This window comes from Rana temporaria, chromosome 3, assembly GCF_905171775.1.
Source record: "Rana temporaria chromosome 3, aRanTem1.1, whole genome shotgun sequence".
In the NCBI taxonomy this organism is placed as follows: domain Eukaryota; kingdom Metazoa; phylum Chordata; class Amphibia; order Anura; family Ranidae; genus Rana; species Rana temporaria.
This window is the reverse complement of record NC_053491.1, coordinates 444,312,848-444,333,606: the sequence shown is the minus strand read 5'-3', so window position 1 is coordinate 444,333,606 and position 20,759 is coordinate 444,312,848. Positions and strand designations below refer to the sequence as shown.

Below are 20,759 nucleotides of genomic sequence, written 5' to 3'. Positions count from 1 at the left end.
ATTTGATCACCTCTGCGGTTTTTATTTTTTTCGCTATAAACAAAAATAGAGCGACAATTTTGAAAAAAATTCAATATTTTTTTACTTTTTGCTATAATAAATATTAGAGGTCGACCGATATGGGGTTTTCTATGGCCGATGCCGATATTTAGAAATGAGGGCGGCCGATATATAATGCCGATTTTTGCGGCCAATATTTTGGGCCGATTTTTTTTTTTTTTTTTACCCATTTCGTAAAATTTAACAGTTTAGTTAAATAATAAAGAAGGGAGGCTAGGCGTGGGTGGTGCTGCGTTGTGGAGAGGGATGGGTGGTGCTATGCGTGGGTGGTGCTGCGTTGTGGGGAGGGATGGGTGGTGCTGCGTTGTGGAGAGGGATGGGTGGTGCTGCGTTGTGGGGAGGGATGGGTGGTGCTGCGTTGTGGGGAGGGATGGGTGGTGCTGCGTTGTGGGGAGGGATGGGTGGTGCTGCGTTGTGGGGAGGGATGGGTGGTGCTGCGTTGTGGGGAGGGATGGGTGGTGCTGCGTTGTGGAGAGGGATGGGTGGTGCTGCGTTGTGGAGAGGGATGGGTGGTGCTGCGTTGTGGAGAAGGATGGGTGGTGCTGCGTTGTGGAGAAGGATGGGTGGTGCTGCGTTGTGGAGAGGGATGGGTGGTGCTGCGTTGTGGAGAGGGATGGGTGGTGCTGCGTTGTGGAGAGGCATGGGTGGTGCTGCGTTGTGGAGAGGGATGGGTGGTGCTATGCGTGGGTGGTGCTGCGTTGTAGGGAGGGACGGGTGGTGCTGCGTTGTGGGGAGGGACGGGTGGTGCTGCGTTGTGGGGAGGGACGGGTGGTGCTGCGTTGTGGGGAGGGACGGGTGGTGCTGCGTTGTGGGGAGGGACGGGTGGTGCTGCGTTGTGGGGAGGGACGGGTGGTGCTGCGTTGTGGGGAGGGACGGGTGGTGCTGCGTTGTGGGGAGGGACGGGTGGTGCTGCGTTGTGGGGAGGGACGGGTGGTGCTGCGTTGTGGGGAGGGACGGGTGGTGCTGCGTTGTGGGGAGGGACGGGTGGTGCTGCGTTGTGGGGAGGGACGGGTGGTGCTGCGTTGTGGGGAGGGACGGGTGGTGCTGCGTTGTGGGGAGGGACGGGTGGTGCTGCGTTGTGGGGAGGGACGGGTGGTGCTGCGTTGTGGGGAGGGACGGGTGGTGCTGCGTTGTGGGGAGGGACGGGTGGTGCTGCGTTGTGGGGAGGGATGGGTGGTGCTGCGTTGTGGAGAGGGATGGGTGGTGCTGCGTTGTGGAGAGGGATGGGTGGTGCTGCGTTGTGGCGAGGGATGGGTGGTGCTGCGTTGTGGCGAGGGATGGGTGGTGCTGCGTGGTGGAGAGGGATGGGTGGTGCTGCGTGGTGGAGAGGGATGGGTGGTGCTGCGTGGTGGAGAGGGATGGGTGGTGCTGCGTTGTGGAGAGGGATGGGTGGTGCTGCGTTGTGGAGAGGGATGGGTGGTGCTGCGTTGTGGCGAGGGATGGGTGGTGCTGCGTTGTGGCGAGGGATGGGTGGTGCTGCGTTGTGGCGAGGGATGGGTGGTGCTGCGTTGTGGAGAGGGATGGGTGGTGCTGCGTTGTGGAGAGGGATGGGTGGTGCTGCGTTGTGGCGAGGGATGGGTGGTGCTGCGTTGTGGCGAGGGATGGGTGGTGCTGCGTTGTGGAGAGGGATGGGTGGTGCTGCGTTGTGGAGAGGGATGGGTGGTGCTGCGTGGTGGAGAGGAATGGGTGGTGCTGCGTTGTGGGGAGGGATGGGTGGTGCTGCGTTGTGGGGAGGGATGGGTGGTGTGGGGAGGGATGGGTGGTGCTGCGTGGTGGAGAGGGATGGGTGGTGCTGCGTGGTGGAGAGGGATGGGTGGTGCTGCGTGGTGGAGAGGGATGGGTGGTGCTGCGTTGTGGCGAGGGATGGGTGGTGCTGCGTTGTGGCGAGGGATGGGTGGTGCTGCGTTGTGGCGAGGGATGGGTGGTGCTGCGTTGTGGCGAGGGATGGGTGGTGCTGCGTTGTGGAGAGGGATGGGTGGTGCTGCGTTGTGGCGAGGGATGGGTGGTGCTGCGTTGTGGCGAGGGATGGGTGGTGCTGCGTTGTGGAGAGGGATGGGTGGTGCTGCGTTGTGGAGAGGGATGGGTGGTGCTGCGTTGTGGCGAGGGATGGGTGGTGCTGCGTTGTGGGGAGGGATGGGTGGTGCTGCGTGGTGGGGAGGGATGGGTGGTGCTGCGTTGTGGGGAGGGATGGGTGGTGTGGGGAGGGATGGGTGGTGCTGCGTGGTGGCGAGGGATGGGTGGTGCTGCGTTGTGGCGAGGGATGGGTGGTGCTGCGTTGTGGCGAGGGATGGGTGGTGCTGCGTTGTGGCGAGGGATGGGTGGTGCTGCGTTGTGGCGAGGGATGGGTGGTGCTGCGTTGTGGCGAGGGATGGGTGGTGCTGCGTTGTGGCGAGGGATGGGTGGTGCTGCGTTGTGGCGAGGGATGGGTGGTGCTGCGTTGTGGAGAGGGATGGGTGGTGCTGCGTTGTGGAGAGGGATGGGTGGTGCTGCGTGGTGGGGAGGGATGGGTGGTGCTGCGTGGTGGGGAGGGATGGGTGGTGCTGCGTTGTGGAGAGGGATGGGTGGTGCTGCGTTGTGGAGAGGGATGGGTGGTGCTGCGTTGTGGTGAGGGATGGGTGGTGCTGCGTTGTGGAGAGGGATGGGTGGTGCTGCGTTGTGGAGAGTGCTGCGTTGTGGAGAGGGATGGGTGGTGCTGCGTGGTGGAGAGGGATGGGTGGTGCTGCGTGGTGGAGAGGGATGGGTGGTGCTGCGTGGTGGAGAGGGATGGGTGGTGCTGCGTGGTGGCGAGGGATGGGTGGTGCTGCGTTGTGGCGAGGGATGGGTGGTGCTGCGTTGTGGCGAGGGATGGGTGGTGCTGCGTTGTGGCGAGGGATGGGTGGTGCTGCGTTGTGGCGAGGGATGGGTGGTGCTGCGTTGTGGCGAGGGATGGGTGGTGCTGCGTTGTGGAGAGGGATGGGTGGTGCTGCGTTGTGGAGGGGGATGGGTGGTGCTGCGTTGTGGAGAGGGATGGGTGGTGCTGCGTGGTGGGGAGGGATGGGTGGTGCTGCGTGGTGGGGAGGGATGGGTGGTGCTGCGTTGTGGAGAGGGATGGGTGGTGCTGCGTTGTGGGGAGGGATGGGTGGTGCTGCGTTGTGGCGAGGGATGGGTGGTGCTGCGTTGTGGCGAGGGATGGGTGGTGCTGCGTTGTGGAGAGGGATGGGTGGTGCTGCGTTGTGGAGAGGGATGGGTGGTGCTGCGTTGTGGAGAGGGATGGGTGGTGCTGCGTTGTGGAGAGGGATGGGTGGTGCTGCGTTGTGGAGAGGGATGGGTGGTGCTGCGTTGTGGAGAGTGCTGCGTTGTGGAGAGGGATGGGTGGTGCTGCGTTGTGGCGAGGGATGGGTGGTGCTGCGTTGTGGCGAGGGATGGGTGGTGCTGCGTTGTGGAGAGGGATGGGTGGTGCTGCGTTGTGGAGAGGGATGGGTGGTGCTGCGTTGTGGAGAGGGATGGGTGGTGCTGCGTGGTGGGGAGGGATGGGTGGTGCTGCGTGGTGGGGAGGGATGGGTGGTGCTGCGTGGTGGGGAGGGATGGGTGGTGCTGCGTTGTGGAGAGGGATGGGTGGTGCTGCGTTGTGGGGAGGGATGGGTGGTGTGGGGAGGGATGGGTGGTGCTGCGTGGTGGAGAGGGATGGGTGGTGCTGCGTGGTGGAGAGGGATGGGTGGTGATGCGTTGTGGAGAGGGATGGGTGGTGATGCGTTGTGGAGAGGGATGGGTGGTGCTGCGTTGTGGAGAGGGATGGGTGGTGCTGCGTTGTGGAGAGGGATGGGTGGTGCTGCGTTGTGGCGACGGATGGGTGGTGCTGCGTTGTGGCGACGGATGGGTGGTGCTGCGTTGTGGCGACGGATGGGTGGTGCTGCGTTGTGGCGACGGATGGGTGGTGCTGCGTTGTGGCGACGGATGGGTGGTGCTGCGTTGTGGAGAGGGATGGGTGGTGCTGCGTTGTGGAGAGGGATGGGTGGTGCTGCGTTGTGGCGAGGGATGGGTGGTGCTGCGTTGTGGCGAGGGATGGGTGGTGCTGCGTTGGGGAGGGATGGGTGGTGCTGCGTTGTGGGGAGGGATGGGTGGTGCTGCGCGGTGGGGAGGGATGGGTGGTGCTGCACGGTGGGGAGGGATGGGTGGTGCTGCGTTGTGGAGAGGGATGGGTGGTGCTGCGTTGTGGGGAGGGATGGGTGGTGCTGCGTTGTGGCGAGGGATGGGTGGTGCTGCGTTGTGGCGAGGGATGGGTGGTGCTGCGTTGTGGCGAGGGATGGGTGGTGCTGCGTGGTGGAGAGGGATGGGTGGTGCTGCGTTGTGGCGACGGATGGGTGGTGCTGCGTTGTGGCGACGGATGGGTGGTGCTGCGTTGTGGCGAGGGATGGGTGGTGCTGCGTTGTGGCGAGGGATGGGTGGTGCTGCGTTGTGGCGAGGGATGGGTGGTGCTGCGTTGTGGAGAGGGATGGGTGGTGCTGCGTTGTGGAGAGGGATGGGTGGTGCTGCGTTGTGGAGAGGGATGGGTGGTGCTGCGTTGTGGCGAGGGATGGGTGGTGCTGCGTTGTGGGGAGGGATGGGTGGTGCTGCGTTGTGGAGAGGGATGGGTGGTGCTGCGTTGTGGAGAGGGATGGGTGGTGCTGCGTGGTGGAGAGGGATGGGTGGTGCTGCGTGGTGGAGAGGGATGGGTGGTGCTGCGTGGTGGAGAGGGATGGGTGGTGCTGCGTGGTGGAGAGGGATGGGTGGTGCTGCGTGGTGGAGAGGGATGGGTGGTGCTGCGTGGTGGAGAGGGATGGGTGGTGCTGCGTGGTGGAGAGGGATGGGTGGTGCTGCGTGGTGGAGAGGGATGGGTGGTGCTGCGTTGTGGCGAGGGATGGGTGGTGCTGCGTTGTGGCGAGGGATGGGTGGTGCTGCGTTGTGGCGAGGGATGGGTGGTGCTGGGTGGTGCTGCGTTGTGGGGAGGGATGGGTGGTGCTGCGTTGTGGGGAGGGATGGGTGGTGCTGCGTTGTGGGGAGGGATGGGTGGTGTGGGGAGGGATGGGTGGTGCTGCGTGGTGGAGAGGGATGGGTGGTGCTGCGTGGTGGAGAGGGATGGGTGGTGCTGCGTTGTGGCGAGGGATGGGTGGTGCTGCGTTGTGGCGAGGGATGGGTGGTGCTGCGTTGTGGCGAGGGATGGGTGGTGCTGCGTTGTGGCGAAGGATGGGTGGTGCTGCGTTGTGGAGAGGGATGGGTGGTGCTGCGTTGTGGCGAGGGATGGGTGGTGCTGCGTTGTGGCGAGGGATGGGTGGTGCTGCGTTGTGGAGAGGGATGGGTGGTGCTGCGTTGTGGAGAGGGATGGGTGGTGCTGCGTTGTGGAGAGGGATGGGTGGTGCTGCGTGGTGGGGAGGGATGGGTGGTGCTGCGTGGTGGGGAGGGATGGGTGGTGCTGCGTGGTGGGGAGGGATGGGTGGTGCTGCGTTGTGGGGAGGGATGGGTGGTGCTGCGTGGTGGAGAGGGATGGGTGGTGCTGCGTGGTGGAGAGGGATGGGTGGTGCTGCGTGGTGGCGAGGGATGGGTGGTGCTGCGTTGTGGCGAGGGATGGGTGGTGCTGCGTTGTGGCGAGGGATGGGTGGTGCTGCGTTGTGGCGAGGGATGGGTGGTGCTGCGTTGTGGCGAGGGATGGGTGGTGCTGCGTTGTGGCGAGGGATGGGTGGTGCTGCGTTGTGGCGAGGGATGGGTGGTGCTGCGTTGTGGCGAGGGATGGGTGGTGCTGCGTGGTGGGGAGGGATGGGTGGTGCTGCGTGGTGGGGAGGGATGGGTGGTGCTGCGTTGTGGAGAGGGATGGGTGGTGCTGCGTTGTGGGGAGGGATGGGTGGTGCTGCGTTTTGGGGAGGGATGGGTGGTGCTGCGTTGTGGCGAGGGATGGGTGGTGCTGCGTTGTGGAGAGGGATGGGTGGTGCTGCGTTGTGGAGAGGGATGGGTGGTGCTGCGTTGTGGAGAGGGATGGGTGGTGCTGCGTTGTGGCGAGGGATGGGTGGTGCTGCGTTGTGGAGAGGGATGGGTGGTGCTGCGTTGTGGAGAGTGCTGCGTTGTGGAGAGGGATGGGTGGTGCTGCGTGGTGGGGAGGGATGGGTGGTGCTGCGTTGTGGGGAGGGATGGGTGGTGCTGCGTTGTGGAGAGGGATGGGTGGTGCTGCGTTGTGGAGAGGGATGGGTGGTGCTGCGTTGTGGAGAGGGATGGGTGGTGCTGCGTTGTGGAGAGGGATGGGTGGTGCTGCGTTGTGGAGAGGGATGGGTGGTGCTGCGTTGTGGCGACGGATGGGTGGTGCTGCGTTGTGGCGACGGATGGGTGGTGCTGCGTTGTGGCGACGGATGGGTGGTGCTGCGTTGTGGCGACGGATGGGTGGTGCTGCGTTGTGGCGACGGATGGGTGGTGCTGCGTTGTGGCGACGGATGGGTGGTGCTGCGTTGTGGCGACGGATGGGTGGTGCTGCGTTGTGGCGACGGATGGGTGGTGCTGCGTTGTGGCGACGGATGGGTGGTGCTGCGTTGTGGCGAGGGATGGGTGGTGCTGCGTTGTGGAGAGGGATGGGTGGTGCTGCGTTGTGGAGAGGGATGGGTGGTGCTGCGTTGTGGAGAGGGATGGGTGGTGCTGCGTTGTGGAGAGGGATGGGTGGTGCTGCGTTGTGGAGAGGGATGGGTGGTGCTGCGTTGTGGAGAGGGATGGGTGGTGCTGCGTGGTGGGGAGGGATGGGTGGTGCTGCGTGGTGGGGAGGGATGGGTGGTGCTGCGTTGTGGGGAGGGATGGGTGGTGTGGGGAGGGATGGGTGGTGCTGCGTGGTGGAGAGGGATGGGTGGTGCTGCGTGGTGGAGAGGGATGGGTGGTGATGCGTGGTGGAGAGGGATGGGTGGTGATGCGTGGTGGAGAGGGATGGGTGGTGATGCGTGGTGGAGAGGGATGGGTGGTGATGCGTTGTGGAGAGGGATGGGTGGTGCTGCGTTGTGGAGAGGGATGGGTGGTGCTGCGTTGTGGAGAGGGATGGGTGGTGCTGCGTTGTGGAGAGGGATGGGTGGTGCTGCGTTGTGGAGAGGGATGGGTGGTGCTGCGTTGTGGAGAGGGATGGGTGGTGCTGCGTTGTGGCGACGGATGGGTGGTGCTGCGTTGTGGCGACGGATGGGTGGTGCTGCGTTGTGGCGACGGATGGGTGGTGCTGCGTTGTGGCGACGGATGGGTGGTGCTGCGTTGTGGCGACGGATGGGTGGTGCTGCGTTGTGGCGACGGATGGGTGGTGCTGCGTTGTGGCGACGGATGGGTGGTGCTGCGTTGTGGCGACGGATGGGTGGTGCTGCGTTGTGGCGACGGATGGGTGGTGCTGCGTTGTGGCGAGGGATGGGTGGTGCTGCGTTGTGGCGAGGGATGGGTGGTGCTGCGTTGGAGAGGGATGGGTGGTGCTGCGCGGTGGGGAGGGATGGGTGGTGCTGCGCGGTGGGGAGGGATGGGTGGTGCTGCGTGGTGGGGAGGGATGGGTGGTGCTGCGTTGTGGAGAGGGATGGGTGGTGCTGCGTTGTGGGGAGGGATGGGTGGTGCTGCGTTGTGGGGAGGGATGGGTGGTGCTGCGTTGTGGAGAGGGATGGGTGGTGCTGCGTTGTGGCGAGGGATGGGTGGTGCTGCGTTGTGGCGAGGGATGGGTGGTGCTGCGTTGTGGCGAGGGATGGGTGGTGCTGCGTTGTGGCGAGGGATGGGTGGTGCTGCGTTGTGGCGAGGGATGGGTGGTGCTGCGTTGTGGAGAGGGATGGGTGGTGCTGCGTTGTGGCGAGGGATGGGTGGTGCTGCGTGGTGGAGAGGGATGGGTGGTGCTGCGTTGTGGAGAGGGATGGGTGGTGCTGCGTTGTGGCGAGGGATGGGTGGTGCTGCGTTGTGGCGAGGGATGGGTGGTGCTGCGTTGTGGCGAGGGATGGGTGGTGCTGCGTTGTGGCGAGGGATGGGTGGTGCTGCGTTGTGGAGAGGGATGGGTGGTGCTGCGTTGTGGCGAGGGATGGGTGGTGCTGCGTTGTGGAGAGGGATGGGTGGTGCTGCAGCAAGATGATTGATTTGCAATGCATTGTGAAAATGAATGAGGATGAGAGTTACATTGTGAAGAGGATCTCCACAATGTAACTCTGATATACACCCAGAGTCATCCTAATCCATTTTCTCAATGCCAGCTTCAGCCAGGTTTCACTTTAAAAAGACATACAAGTCTGCAGGGGGGCACAGTACAGTAGCACTTACCCTCCATACATGCTGTTATCTATCTGCATGCACCTGATAGGCTAGGTTCATGCTGACGAGATGACCAGCCAAATATTGAACAAGTAAAATACAAGCAGCCAGCAGGCTCAGCCTCAGCAGGAAAGAAGACAGAGCTAGTGCTGGCCACGATCTCCTGCTGGGGGGAGTTACCATGTCAGGTGGAAGATGCTTGTAAAGGGCCAATGATTGTTCATCCAATACAGCACGCCGAGGGAGGGGGCGGAGCGGGGCGGTACAATGCAATGCCAGTAAAATCTTTCCTTGCTTTCAATAGTGGCCATGCGGGTAGAGGATTCAGGGACACACGCTGCTGGAGCACTGGTCAGTACTGCAGGCCGTTTATTGTAATAGCCGCGAATGCCGCAAATCGGCCGATTTTTTCACAATAATCGGCCGATGCCGATTTCATAAAAACGGCCAAATATCGGCCGATATATCGGTCGACCACTAATAAATATCCCCCAAAAATATATAAAAAAACACTTTTTTTCCTCAGTTTAGGCCGATACATATTCTTCTACCTATTTTTGGTAAAAAAAAAAAATAAAAAAAAAAATAAAATCGCAATAAGCGTTTATCAATTGGTTTGCGCAAAATTTATAGCGTTTACAAAATAGGAGATAGTTTTATTGCATTTTTTTTTTTTTATTATTACCAATGGCGGCGATCAGCGATTTTTTTCGTGACTGCGACATTATGGCGGACACATCGGACAATTTTGACACATTTTTGGGACCACTGTCATTTTCACAGCAAAAAATGCTATAAAAATGCATTGATTACTGTGAAAATGACAATTGCAGTTTGAAAGTTAACCACTAGGGGGCGCTGAAGGGTTTAAATGTGACCTCATATGTGTTTCTAACTGTAGGGGGGCGGGCTGGACATGTGACGTCATTGATCGGCTTTCCCTATATCAGGGAACAGACGATCAATTACACTGCCACAACGAAGAACAGGGAAGGTGTGTTTACACACAGCTCTCCTCGTTCTTCAGCTTTGGTGACCGATCGCGGGACTCCGGCGGCGATCGGGTCCGCGGGAATTCTGTATGTTAAACATTTATACAATTGATGAACAATCTGCTGTAAATTGCATATTTCTGGAAATCGATCCATGCATCTAGGATTGCCGTCAACCTAGGTTAACAGCCTTGCAAAGACATAAATAGCAAGTGACGGCAGGGCTGTAATCCGCACCTCATCTGGAGAAAATCTGCCACTAGGTCCCCATCAGTGCGGACTACATAGAGGGGTGGATTTACTAAAACTGGAGAGTGCAAAATCTGGTGCAGCTCTGCACGGCTCCTTGGGGTGTTGAATATAATCGCTGCATCGCGATTCTGCATTGATGCTCAGATCACGAATGACGTCATCCGGTGTTCTGCCTCCCCTGGAGACACACAGAGGAAGAGCCTGCCTGGTGAATAAAGCCTCCTCCACTTCCCCGCCCACTGCAGTATGCAGTGAGATGGACAATGGAGCAGAAAGTCAGCCGATGAGCTGGCAGCCAGTGCAGTGCAGGGGGAGGAGCTTGAGGAGACCCAATGTTAGGAGAGGCATCGCTGGAGGCACGGGAAGGAAGAGAGGCAAAGACACTGAGCATTGAGGAGGGGGAAATCGACTCACACTGAGAGCAGGGGAGTGTCACTGATCCCATCCCTCCCACCACCATCTCTCTGCCTGATCCCATCCCTCCCACCACCATCCCCCTGCCCGATCCCATCCCTCCCACCACCATCTCTCTGCCCGATCCCATCCCTCCCACTACCATCCCCTGCCTGATCCCATCCCATCCCTCCCACCACCATCCCCATGCCTGATCTCATCCCCCCACCACCACCATCCCATCCCTCCCAACACAACACCATCCCCCTGCCTGATCGCACCCCCACTACCACCATTGCTCTGCCACTGATCCAATCCCTCCCCTCTTACCACCATCCCTCTGCCTGATCCCATCCCTCCCACCACCATCCCTCTGCTTGATCCCATCCCTCCCACCACATCACCATCCCTCTGCCACTGATCCAATCCCTCCCCTCTCGCCACCATCCCTCTGCCTGATCCCATCCCTCCCACCACCATCCCTCTGCCTGATCCCATCACTCCCACCACCATCCCCCTGCCTGATCCCATCACCCCCACCACCATCCCTCTGCCACTGATCCAATCCCTCCCCTCTCACCACCATCCCTCTGCCTGATCCCATCCCTTCCACCACCATCCCTCTGCCTGATGCTATCCCTCACACCACCACCCCTCAGCCTGATCCCATTCCTCCCACCACCACCCCTCCGCCTGATCCCATCCCTCGCACCACCATCGCTCTGCCTGATCCTATCCATCCCACCACCATCTCTCTGCCTGATCCCATCCCTTTGCCTGATCCTATCCCTCCCATAGCCACCCCTCTGCCTGATCCCATCCCTCTGCCTGATCCTATCCATCCCACCACCATCCCCCGTTGCCTGATCCTATGCCTCCCACCACCATCCCCATGTCATAGATCCTATCCCTCCCACCACCATCCCTCTTCCTGATCCTATGCCTCCCACGGCCATCCCTCTGCCTGATTCCATCAATCCCAGCACTATCCCTCTGTCACTGATCCCATCCCTCCCAACCTAATGCATTAAGGATTTACAACCCCTTTAACATACTGTAGATAAAACTGTGAACATTTGGGCATATGTGTATTTTAACATTATGTTATGTCTGTGGGTTGTCACACATAAGGCTGCCATGTCATGCACTTAAAGTGTTTGTTACCCCAACATTTTATATTCCTTATATGTGGCTGCTGTACCATGTATTTGTATGAAAAGGTATTCTGTTCTCTTTGTATTGCGTCCTTTGTGTAAAATGCCTGGCGAGTCTCCCAGTGCCTCAGTTCCTATAAAAAACTGACCACACTAAGCAGGAGAACACATCGTAGTCAGTTTTCTAGCGGTGCTGGGAATTCGGTCTGCTCTCCTCCAATGATCAGACCTGTCCTGACTGCCCCCCCCTGCAGTCATTCACTGGGAAGCTCAGTGTGCTGTTGCTTCTCCTCCCCCCAGTTCTAATGCAGCTGAGAACAGAAAGAATGTGATCACTTATAAAACAAAGTGAAAAAAGGTATTTATAATGTTATCTTATATTTATATGTTTTGCATTTCATTTCTATTTTAAACTGAATGGATTGTTTTACAAGGTGATGGTTTACAATCACTTTAACATATCACATTTAAATGACAGTTGCAGTAAAGTATACCTTACCCAATGGACATCGCAATTCCTGGTAAAAGTGGTGTCCTGCCTGGCACTGCCACACGGCCGTGGTATACAGAACATCACTAGCGTTGAGCTCCGACAGGCCGGGCTCGTGAGGGCAGTGGCTCTTGTGATCACAGTACCATGTCACCAAGCTGAGCAGATTGTTCACACAGCCTCGCTGTCCTGCTGACAAAAGATAGGAGCTTCTGTTACATATCACCTGTCTGGCAGCAGCTTATACAGCTATACCGACATTACATGCATCTAAATCCAAGAACAAACAGTTTACCTGTCCTCATATGTAGTGCCTGCATTAGGTTTCTTATTTCAGGCCATTTTTTCCCTTTACCTGGTGATCCCACAAATGATGCACTTCCTGTCCTAGAGTGACAACGTTCACTTCCTGTACTGTAATTATGGAGGGGGAGGTTTGTCGCAATAAGACAGGAAGTGTGTTAGGACTACAGAACATCTCTCTCCATAACAATAGGGAGGAGTCTGTGGTCCACAGTTCTTGCAGGACCATTTTTTTTCTGTACTTGCAGAAAGCATACTTGGCCTGAAAAAGTGCATGCGCGTCCCCAGCGGCCCTCTGGATATCAGATATGGATTCAAACATTGAGCCAAGCTGGACCAATATAAGCATGCAAAAAAGATCACTCCTGGATTTCTGCTTTATGTGATGTCATACAGGGTCGGTGCTTACCTATTCTGTGCCCTAGGCAAGACTACCACTCAAACCCCCCCCCCCCACCCGCGGGGGGGTAAGGAGGGGCTATTAGTCTTGCCAAGGGCCACATAGATAACAGGATCAGGGAGTGGACACACCGTACTGCAGATAAGTCTCCAACTCCATAGTTGTGCCTGCCGCTCCCTCCTCTGCGCTGACCTCATGCCCGCCGCCCCCTCCTCTGCCCTGACCTCATGCCCGCCGCCCCCTCCTCTGCCCTGACCTCATGCCCGCCGCCCCCTCCTCTGCCCTGACCTCATGCCCGCCGCCCCCCTCCTCTGCACTGACCTCATGCCCGCCGCCCCCTCCTCTGCCCTGACCTCATGCCCGCCGCCCCCTCCTCTGCCCTGACCTCATGCCCGCCGCCCCCTCCTCTGCCCTGACCCCATGCCCGCCGCCCCCTCTTCTGCCCTGACCTCATGCCAGCCGCCTCCTCTGCCATGACCCCATGCCCGCCGCCCCCTCTGTCCTGACCTCATGCCCGCCACCCCCCTCCTCTGCCCTGACCTCATGCCCGCCACCCCCTCCTCTGCCCTGACCTCATGCCCGCCACCCCCTCATCTGCCCTGACCTCATGCCCGCCACCCCCTCCTCTGCCCTGACCTCATGCCCGCCGCTTCCTCCTCTGCCCTGACCTCATGCACGCCGCCTCCCCCTCTGCCCTGACCACTTCCTCCCCTGCGCTGCCTCCTCTGGACTGACCTCATGCAGTCGTTGCAATACTTTCTGGCTCACCATATTTGCGCAGCGGTGTTACAAGTGCACTTTTTTTTTTTTAAATACACTTTTTTTAATTAAAAAAATAAGGACAACAGTAACTTTACTGTTGTCTTATTTTTTTAATTAAAAAAAGTGTATTAAAAAAAAAAGGTGCACTTGTAACACCGCTGCGCAAATATGGTGAGCAGAATTTTGAAGCGTGACATGTTGGGTATCAATTTACTCGGCGTAACATCTTTCACAATATAAAAAAAAAATTGAGCTAACTTGGAGTTCCTCATTAACTACTTCCACCAATAATTTCCCAGGCTAGTGAACACCTACTATTCCTGTGCTGCGAGCCAGACTGGCGATCCTCACATGGCTTCCTGTAACACAAAAAAAATAAAAATAAAAACAAGGTGTAAAAAAAGTTTGAATCACCACCCATTATGTACACATACAGTACACACAAACACATACCAAAATATTACATTTGGACCGAATAACGATAACATGGATATTTCTAAATTAGGGCTCTTTCACACGGAGCGGATCCGTATTGATCCGCCCCGTGTGTGTCCGTCGGCTCAGCGGGGATCATCCGTAAATCCCCGCTGAGCTGTCGGCGGACAGGGCGGTCCCCGCACACTGTGCAGAGACCGCCCTGTCTTTCCTCCGCTCTCCCCTATGGGGAATCGGATGAATACGGACCGTGTGTCAGTGTTCATCCGACCCGTTCCACCAGACGGAAGAAAAATAGGGTTTTCTTCCGTCTGAAAAAGCGGATCTTTGCGGAGGCGGATGTTTGCGGACGTTAGCGGATGCTCAATCCCATAGGGAATCATTACAAGTCCGTAAACGTAAACGGACTTGTAAAAAAACGGACCGTTTGTCCGCCCGTGTGAAAGGGCCCTTAGCCAAACCAAATACTGCCATGTACAGTAAAACCTTGGTTTGAGAGTAACTTGGTTTGAGAGCGTTTTGCAAGACAAGCAAAATGTTTTAATACATTTTGCCTTGATATACAAGCGATGTCTTGATATAAGAGTAGCGTCATGTCACAACTAAGTATAAAAAAGAAGAGAGGCGCCTCTAAGTGTAGCAATATGGTTACATTTAATGAAGGTACAACATTTAGCAACTTATTGCTACACTTAGAGGCGCCTCTCTTCTCTTTTATAACCTGTAAAAAAAAATGCTTTGATATACAAGTGCTTTGGATTATAAGCGTGTTTCTGGAACGATGTATGCTCGCAAACCAAGGTTTTACTGTAGTTATGTCCTAAAAAAACGTGTTGGATTTATGTAGACGGAATGCTGCCGAAAATGTGTCCAGATTTGAAAATATTAAGAAGTGTGACGGAATTGGGTTTTAAATTGGTTTGTCACTGACTTTTTTCCACTCTACTGGTGCCCAGTGCATTTTTACCACGTTCCAATTCAGTTCTGCGCAGGAAAAGCACTGGTGTGAACTATGACATTGGAACCCATATTCTTTCATTCTCTCCTGCTGATCCAACCCGTAACAAACTCTGTGTCCTAGGAGAACAACGTTCACTCCACTGTATTGTACCTATAGAAGCGCTGTCACACTAGAACAGGAGGTATGTTAGGACTATAGAACACATCCCTCTCTCCTCATCCCCAGAATATAAAGCTGCTCTGTCATTTATTGAGAGAACCATGCTAGATAAGAACAGTCCAGAGGCAGAGAGTTCACAAGATTGCTGGCAGGATCAACAGGTATTTTTATTTGTGGTTCTCAAACAGATAAAACATAACAAGCAAATAAGAGAAGTTCATTGTCAGAGTTCATGGGAACATTTCTAAAGCACTAAATGTGGTTTTCACCAAACATTGCCTGGCGGTGAATTTATTACTGTCATTTACAACACATGGACCTGGAAGATGTTTGGTGAATGTTTTCACTGCTTTATAAATATACTCCAAAGTGGATAAAACAATCAACTTCTCTTATTTAATCTTATTTAACCACTTGCCCACCGGGTTAATTCTGGCACTTCTCTCCTTCATGTAAACATCACAATTTTTTTGCTAGAAAATTAATCAGAACCGCCAAACATTATATATTTTTTTTAAGCAGACACCCTAGGGAATAAAATGGCGGTCATTGCAACTTTTTTTCCTCGCACGGTATTTGCGCAATAATTTTTCAAACGCCTTTTTTGGGGAAAAAATGAATTAAAAAACAACAAAAGTTAGCCCAATTTTTTTGTATAATGTAAAAGATTATGTTACGCCGAGTAAATAGATACCTAACATGTCACGCTTTAAAATTGCGCACATTCATGGAATGGCGCCAAACTTCGGTACTTAAAAGTCTCCATAGGTGACGTTTTAACATTTTTTACAGGTTACTATTTTCGAGTTTCCGAGTAGGTCTAGTGCTAGAATTGTTGCACACGCTCTAACGCACGCAACAATACCTCACATATGGGGTTTGAACGGTGTTTACATATGTGTGCGGGACCTGCATGCGTGTTCGCTTCTGCGCGCGAGATATCGAGGACAGGGGCGTTTTGAATTTTTTTTTTTTTACTTAATTCTTTTTATTTTTTCACTTTAAAAAAAAAAAAAAATGGGATCCTTTTTATTCCTATTACAAGGAATGTAAACATCCCTTGTAATAGGAATCAGTGTGACAGGTCCTCTTTATGCAGAGATATGGGGTCAATAAGACCCCACATCTCTCCTCCAGGCTTACAAGCATGAAATTGGTGAAAAAATAATCACCGATCACTTGCCGACAGCCGCGATTGCGGCTTTGTTTACTTCCAGGTATAACGTCCCGCCCGGTCCTCTGATGGTAATAGAGATGACTGTGACCGTCTGGTCACCAGTCGTCTCTATGGTTCTGCAGCGGACGCCGACCGATTCGCTCTCCGGGCCCCTGATGGCACGGATGGCGCCGGAAGGGGGGGGCGTCCCCTCCCGCTGCCTATAAGAACGATCAAGCGGCGGAACTGCCGCTTTGATCGTTCTTATGGTGCAGAGAATCGGCGGCTGAAGACGGGGATATATGAATGATGTCTGTAGCTGCAGGCACCATTGAGATATCACTGCACAAAGCCGAGGACGTCCCAGGGACGTCCTTGGTGGGAAAGAGGTTAATCTAGCATTGAAAGAGTTCTAATTTCAATAATTCTGTTATATCTGTATGAAAACTGCACTTAGTAGCATTCTTTATTATATAGAATATTATTACAAAGAATATCATTCTTTATTATATAGATTATCAATCTTTAGTATATAGATTATTTTACTTCCTTATTGCCATTCTTTATTATATATTTATAAGATTTGGGGTCTTATTGACCCCACATCGCACTATAAAGAGGACCTGTCATGCTATATTCCTATTACAAGGGATGTTTACATTCCTTATTATAGGAATAAAAGTGATCAAAACATTTATTTTTGTGGAAAAAAGTGTCAAACTAAAATAAATAAAGTAAAATGAACAATACATTTTTTTTTTAAAGTGCCCATGTCCCCGTGTGCTCACATGCAGAAGCGAACGCATACGTAATTCATATGAAAACGGTGTTCAGGCTACACATGTGAGGTATCGCTGCGAACGTTAGAGCGAGAGCAATCATTTTGGCCCTAGACCTCCTCTGTAACTAAAAACATGTAACCAGTAAAAATATTTAAACGTCGCCTATGGGGATTTTTAAATAGCGAAGTTTGGCGCCATTCCACGAGCGTGTGCAATTTTGAAGGGTGACATGTTAGGTATCTATTTACTCGGCGTAACTTCATCTTTCACAAAAACATTGGGCCAACTTAACTGTTTTTTTTTTTTTTTTTAAAGCACAAAACTGTTTTTTTTTTTAAAAACGCGTTTGAAAAATTCCTGCGCAAATTCCGTGCAAGATAAAAAGTTGCAACAACTGCCATTGTATTCTCTAGGGTCTTTGCTAAAAAAGCATATATAATGTTTTGGGGTTCTATGTAATTTTCTAGCAAATAAATGATGATTTTTAAATGTAGGAGAGGAATGTCAGAATTGGTCTGGGTGTTCCAGAACGCCTGATGGCGCTCCCTGCATGTTGGGCCTCTGTATGTGGCCACGCTGTGTAAAAGTCTCACACATGTGGTATCGCAATACTCGGGAGGAATAGCAGAATGTGTTTTGGGGTGTAATTTGTGGTATGCATATGCGGTGTGTGAGAAATAACCTGCTAATGTGACAATTTTGTGAAAAAAAAATGACAACTTCAAAAAAACTCACCATGCCTCTTTCTAAATACCTTGGAATGTCTTCTTTCCAAAAAGGGGTCATTTGGGGGGTATTTGTACTTTACTGGCATGTTAGGGTCTCAAGAAATAATATAGGCCGTCAGTACTTCAGGTGTGATCAATTTTCAGATATTGACACCATAGCTTGTGGACGCTATAACCTTTAGAGGTCGACCGATATGGGTTTTTCTCTGGCCGATGCCGATATTTAGAAATCTGGGTGGCCGATGGCCGATATATGATGCCGATTTTTGCGGCCGATATTTTAGGCTGATTTTTTTATATTTTTTGGTGGCACTGGCTCGTGGCACTGGAAGATGGCACTAGCAGAAGGCACTTATTGGCACTGGCAGGTTGCACTGGATGACACTGAAAGATGGCACTAATTGACACTGGCAGTTGGCACTGATTGGCAGATGGCACTGGTTGGCACTGGCAGGTGGCACTAACAGGTGACATTGGCAAGTGGCACTGACTGGCAGGTGGCACTGAGTGGCAATAGTTAGCACTGGTTGGCATTGGCAGGTGGCACCAATGGCTTTAGTTGGCACTGGATCGCACTGGCAAGTGACACTGGATGGAAGGTGGCACTAATTGGCACTGGCAGGGGTGGCATTGGCAGATGGCACTGGATGGAAGGTGGCACTAATTGGCACTGGATGGTGGCATTGGCAGATGGCACTGGATGGAAGGTGGCACTAATTGGCACTGGATGGTGGCACTGGCAGGGGTGGCATTGGCAGATGGCACTGGATGGAAGGTGGCACTAATTGGCACTGGATGGTGGCACTGGCAGGGGTGGCATTGGCAGGTGGCACTAATTGGCACTGGCAGGGGTGGCATTGGCAGATGGCACTGGATGGAAGGTGGCACTAATTGGCACTGGAGGCATTGGCAGATGGCACTGGATGGAAGGTGGCACTAATTGGCACTGGATGGTGGCACTGGTATTTATTGCCACTGGCAGATGGCACTGGATGGCAAGTGGCACTAATTGACACTGGTGCAAAAAAAATGGTGTCACCCCCTCAGTACAGACCACCCCCCCCTGCTACAGACACCAACAAGCGCGGGCCCCTCCTCCTCTGTGGGTGTAAACAGAGAGGAGGGCCGCCGCGCTGGGTGTACCTAGATGGCCGCGGCTCTGGAGCTAGGCCGAAGCCGCGGCCTTTCCTGATGCTGTGACCGCGGCAGCAATTCGCGGATTGCCCCTGCGGTCACAGCATCAGGAAAGGCCGCGGCTTCGGCCTAGCTCCGGATCCGTGGCACCGCTAGCGGCCATGTAAAATATCGGCCTAATTTGGATAAAAATCGGCCGATTTCTCCAAAACGGACAAATATCAGCCGATATATCGGTTGACCTCTAATAACTTTCACAAAGACCAAATAATATACACAAATTTGGGTTATTTTTACCAAAGATATGTAGCAGTATAAATTTTGGCCAAAATTTATGAACACAAATTACTAATTTTCTAAATTTTATAACAGAAACGAAAAAAAAACATTTTTTTTTTTTTTACAGAATTTTCAGTCTTTTTACTTTTATAGCGCAAAAAATAAAAAATCTAACGCTGATTAAATACCACCAAAAGAAAGCTCCATTTGTGTGGGAAAAAAAAAGGACAAAAATTTCCTATGGGTACAATGTTGTATGACTGAGTAATTGTCATTCAAAATGTGAGATCACCGAAAGCTGAAAATTGGTCTGGTCAGGAAGGGGGTTTAAGTGCCCAGTTGTTAAGAGGTTAATATATCGATTAGCATTCTTTATGATATAGATTATTATACTTTATTAAATCCCCATTCTGTATTATATAGATTATATTGAATAATCAGCCTGTAATCAATGGGCACCCAGATCTCCAACTAATTGGTGCAGAATAATAATAATGGTGATAAGGATGGTGTCTATTCCCAGTACACACACTGGGATATGGACAGTGAGGGGGGTCTCCCTCGCAGTGCATGCCGGGACACTCTCAGGTAATCTCACCCTCCTCGCGCCTCCAGCTCCATCAGGTAAGCGGCCAGCTTGGCGTCAGTCCAGGCCCCGCCCCCGCTCTCCGCCCCCTTCTCCCTCCGCCGCACCCAGGCTCCGTGCGCCTCTCCCAGGTACACCCGGCGGCAGTCGTACTTCTTCCGGGACTCCAGGCGGCGCCGCACCCGGTCCTTGTCCGTCAGCCGGGGCCTGCCCCGCACCTTCCTCCCGCCGCTGTCTTCATCGTCCTCCGAGGAGAGAGCCTCGGCCGTCACCGGCGTCGCCATCTTGCTACACCCGCGCTGACGTCATCACAACCGCTCCAGCAAACTTTATCAATACTAACATTTCACCTTTAGGGACAGAGCATTGAGTGGACAGCCCTTGGTTTTATTTCCACTGTGTTGTCACCTGATAGTGATAGTATTGAAGCTGAACTCAATAATACATCTCTGTAATCATTACACTTATATGTTAAATACAAGCAGTGCAAGAACCTGAAGGGGACCACCTCGTGTCATCCTTCTGAATTCTTCTATACAGCAGGGCACCGAGAGGGGGACTCAGGTGGGGGAAGCAGCACATGTTTTCTCTTTTAGGCTTTCCTTCTATTTTCATCTGGTGATCTTGGCAGCAAGTCTATTGTTTTTCAAAAGAACAAACTCTCCAGCAGAATGTATCAGTTACAGGGATGACACAAACCATTTGCCACTGACACGGGCGCTTGCAATGGTCAGCTTTTATTCATGTAAATCCTTTTTTTCCAAAATGATCCTCTTCACATATCCTTGAGGCGATCCTTGTGTTGACAGAGTACTATAGCTCAAACCCAAATCTACACACACACATCTAGCTCTTTCCTCCCCAGCTTGACTGTCCATAGCCCATCCCTTTCATTCTTTGGATTTCAGGTCTGAAGTGAAGTCCTGGGGGCACATTGGAATCACTAGATGATCCGGGGACGCACTGTAGTGACTAGATGACCCGGGGACGCACTGTAGTGACTAGATGACCCGGGGGCGCACTGTAGTGACTAGATGACCCGGGGGCGCACTGTAGTGACTAGATGACCCGGGGGCGCAACTGTAGTGACTAGATGACCCGGGGACGCGCTGTAGTGACTAGATGACCCGGGGACGCGCTGTAGTGACTAGATGACCCGGGGGCGCACTGTAGTGACTAGATGACCCGGGGACGCGCTGTAGTGACTAGATGACCCGGGGACGCACTGTAGTGACTAGATGACCCGGGGACGCACTGTAGTGACTAGATGACCCGGGGACGCACTGTAGTGACTAGATGAACCGGGGCGCACTGGAGTCGCTAGATGGCCCAGGGTGCAATTAGGCTGCTAGATGACCCAGGGGCACACTGGAATCACTAGATGACCCAGGGACGCACTGTAGTGACTAGGTGACCCGGGGGCGCACTGGAGTCACTAGATGACCCGGGGCGCACTGTAGTGACTAGATGACCCGGGGGCGCACTGTAG

General features: G+C 54.1%; 1 protein-coding gene across 2 annotated transcripts in view; it reads right to left on the bottom strand.

Annotated features, from left to right (window-relative positions):
- Positions 1 to 19,582, bottom strand: part of ZNF653 (zinc finger protein 653) — a 34,809-nt gene extending 15,227 nt beyond the window's left edge. Inside the window, exons 1-3 of one of the 2 annotated variants that reach the window (XM_040346512.1) lie at positions 19,283 to 19,582; positions 13,366 to 13,409; positions 11,595 to 11,777 (exon numbers count right to left, since the gene is read on the bottom strand). In XM_040346512.1, the coding sequence (XP_040202446.1) occupies positions 11,595 to 11,777; positions 13,366 to 13,409; positions 19,283 to 19,554 (499 nt within the window). In that variant the 5' untranslated portion in view covers positions 19,555 to 19,582. The remainder of the gene's footprint in view (positions 1 to 11,594; positions 11,778 to 13,365; positions 13,410 to 19,282) is intronic. The other variant, XM_040346513.1, reaches the window with a different exon arrangement.
- Between the last annotated feature and the right edge of the window lie 1,177 nt (positions 19,583 to 20,759).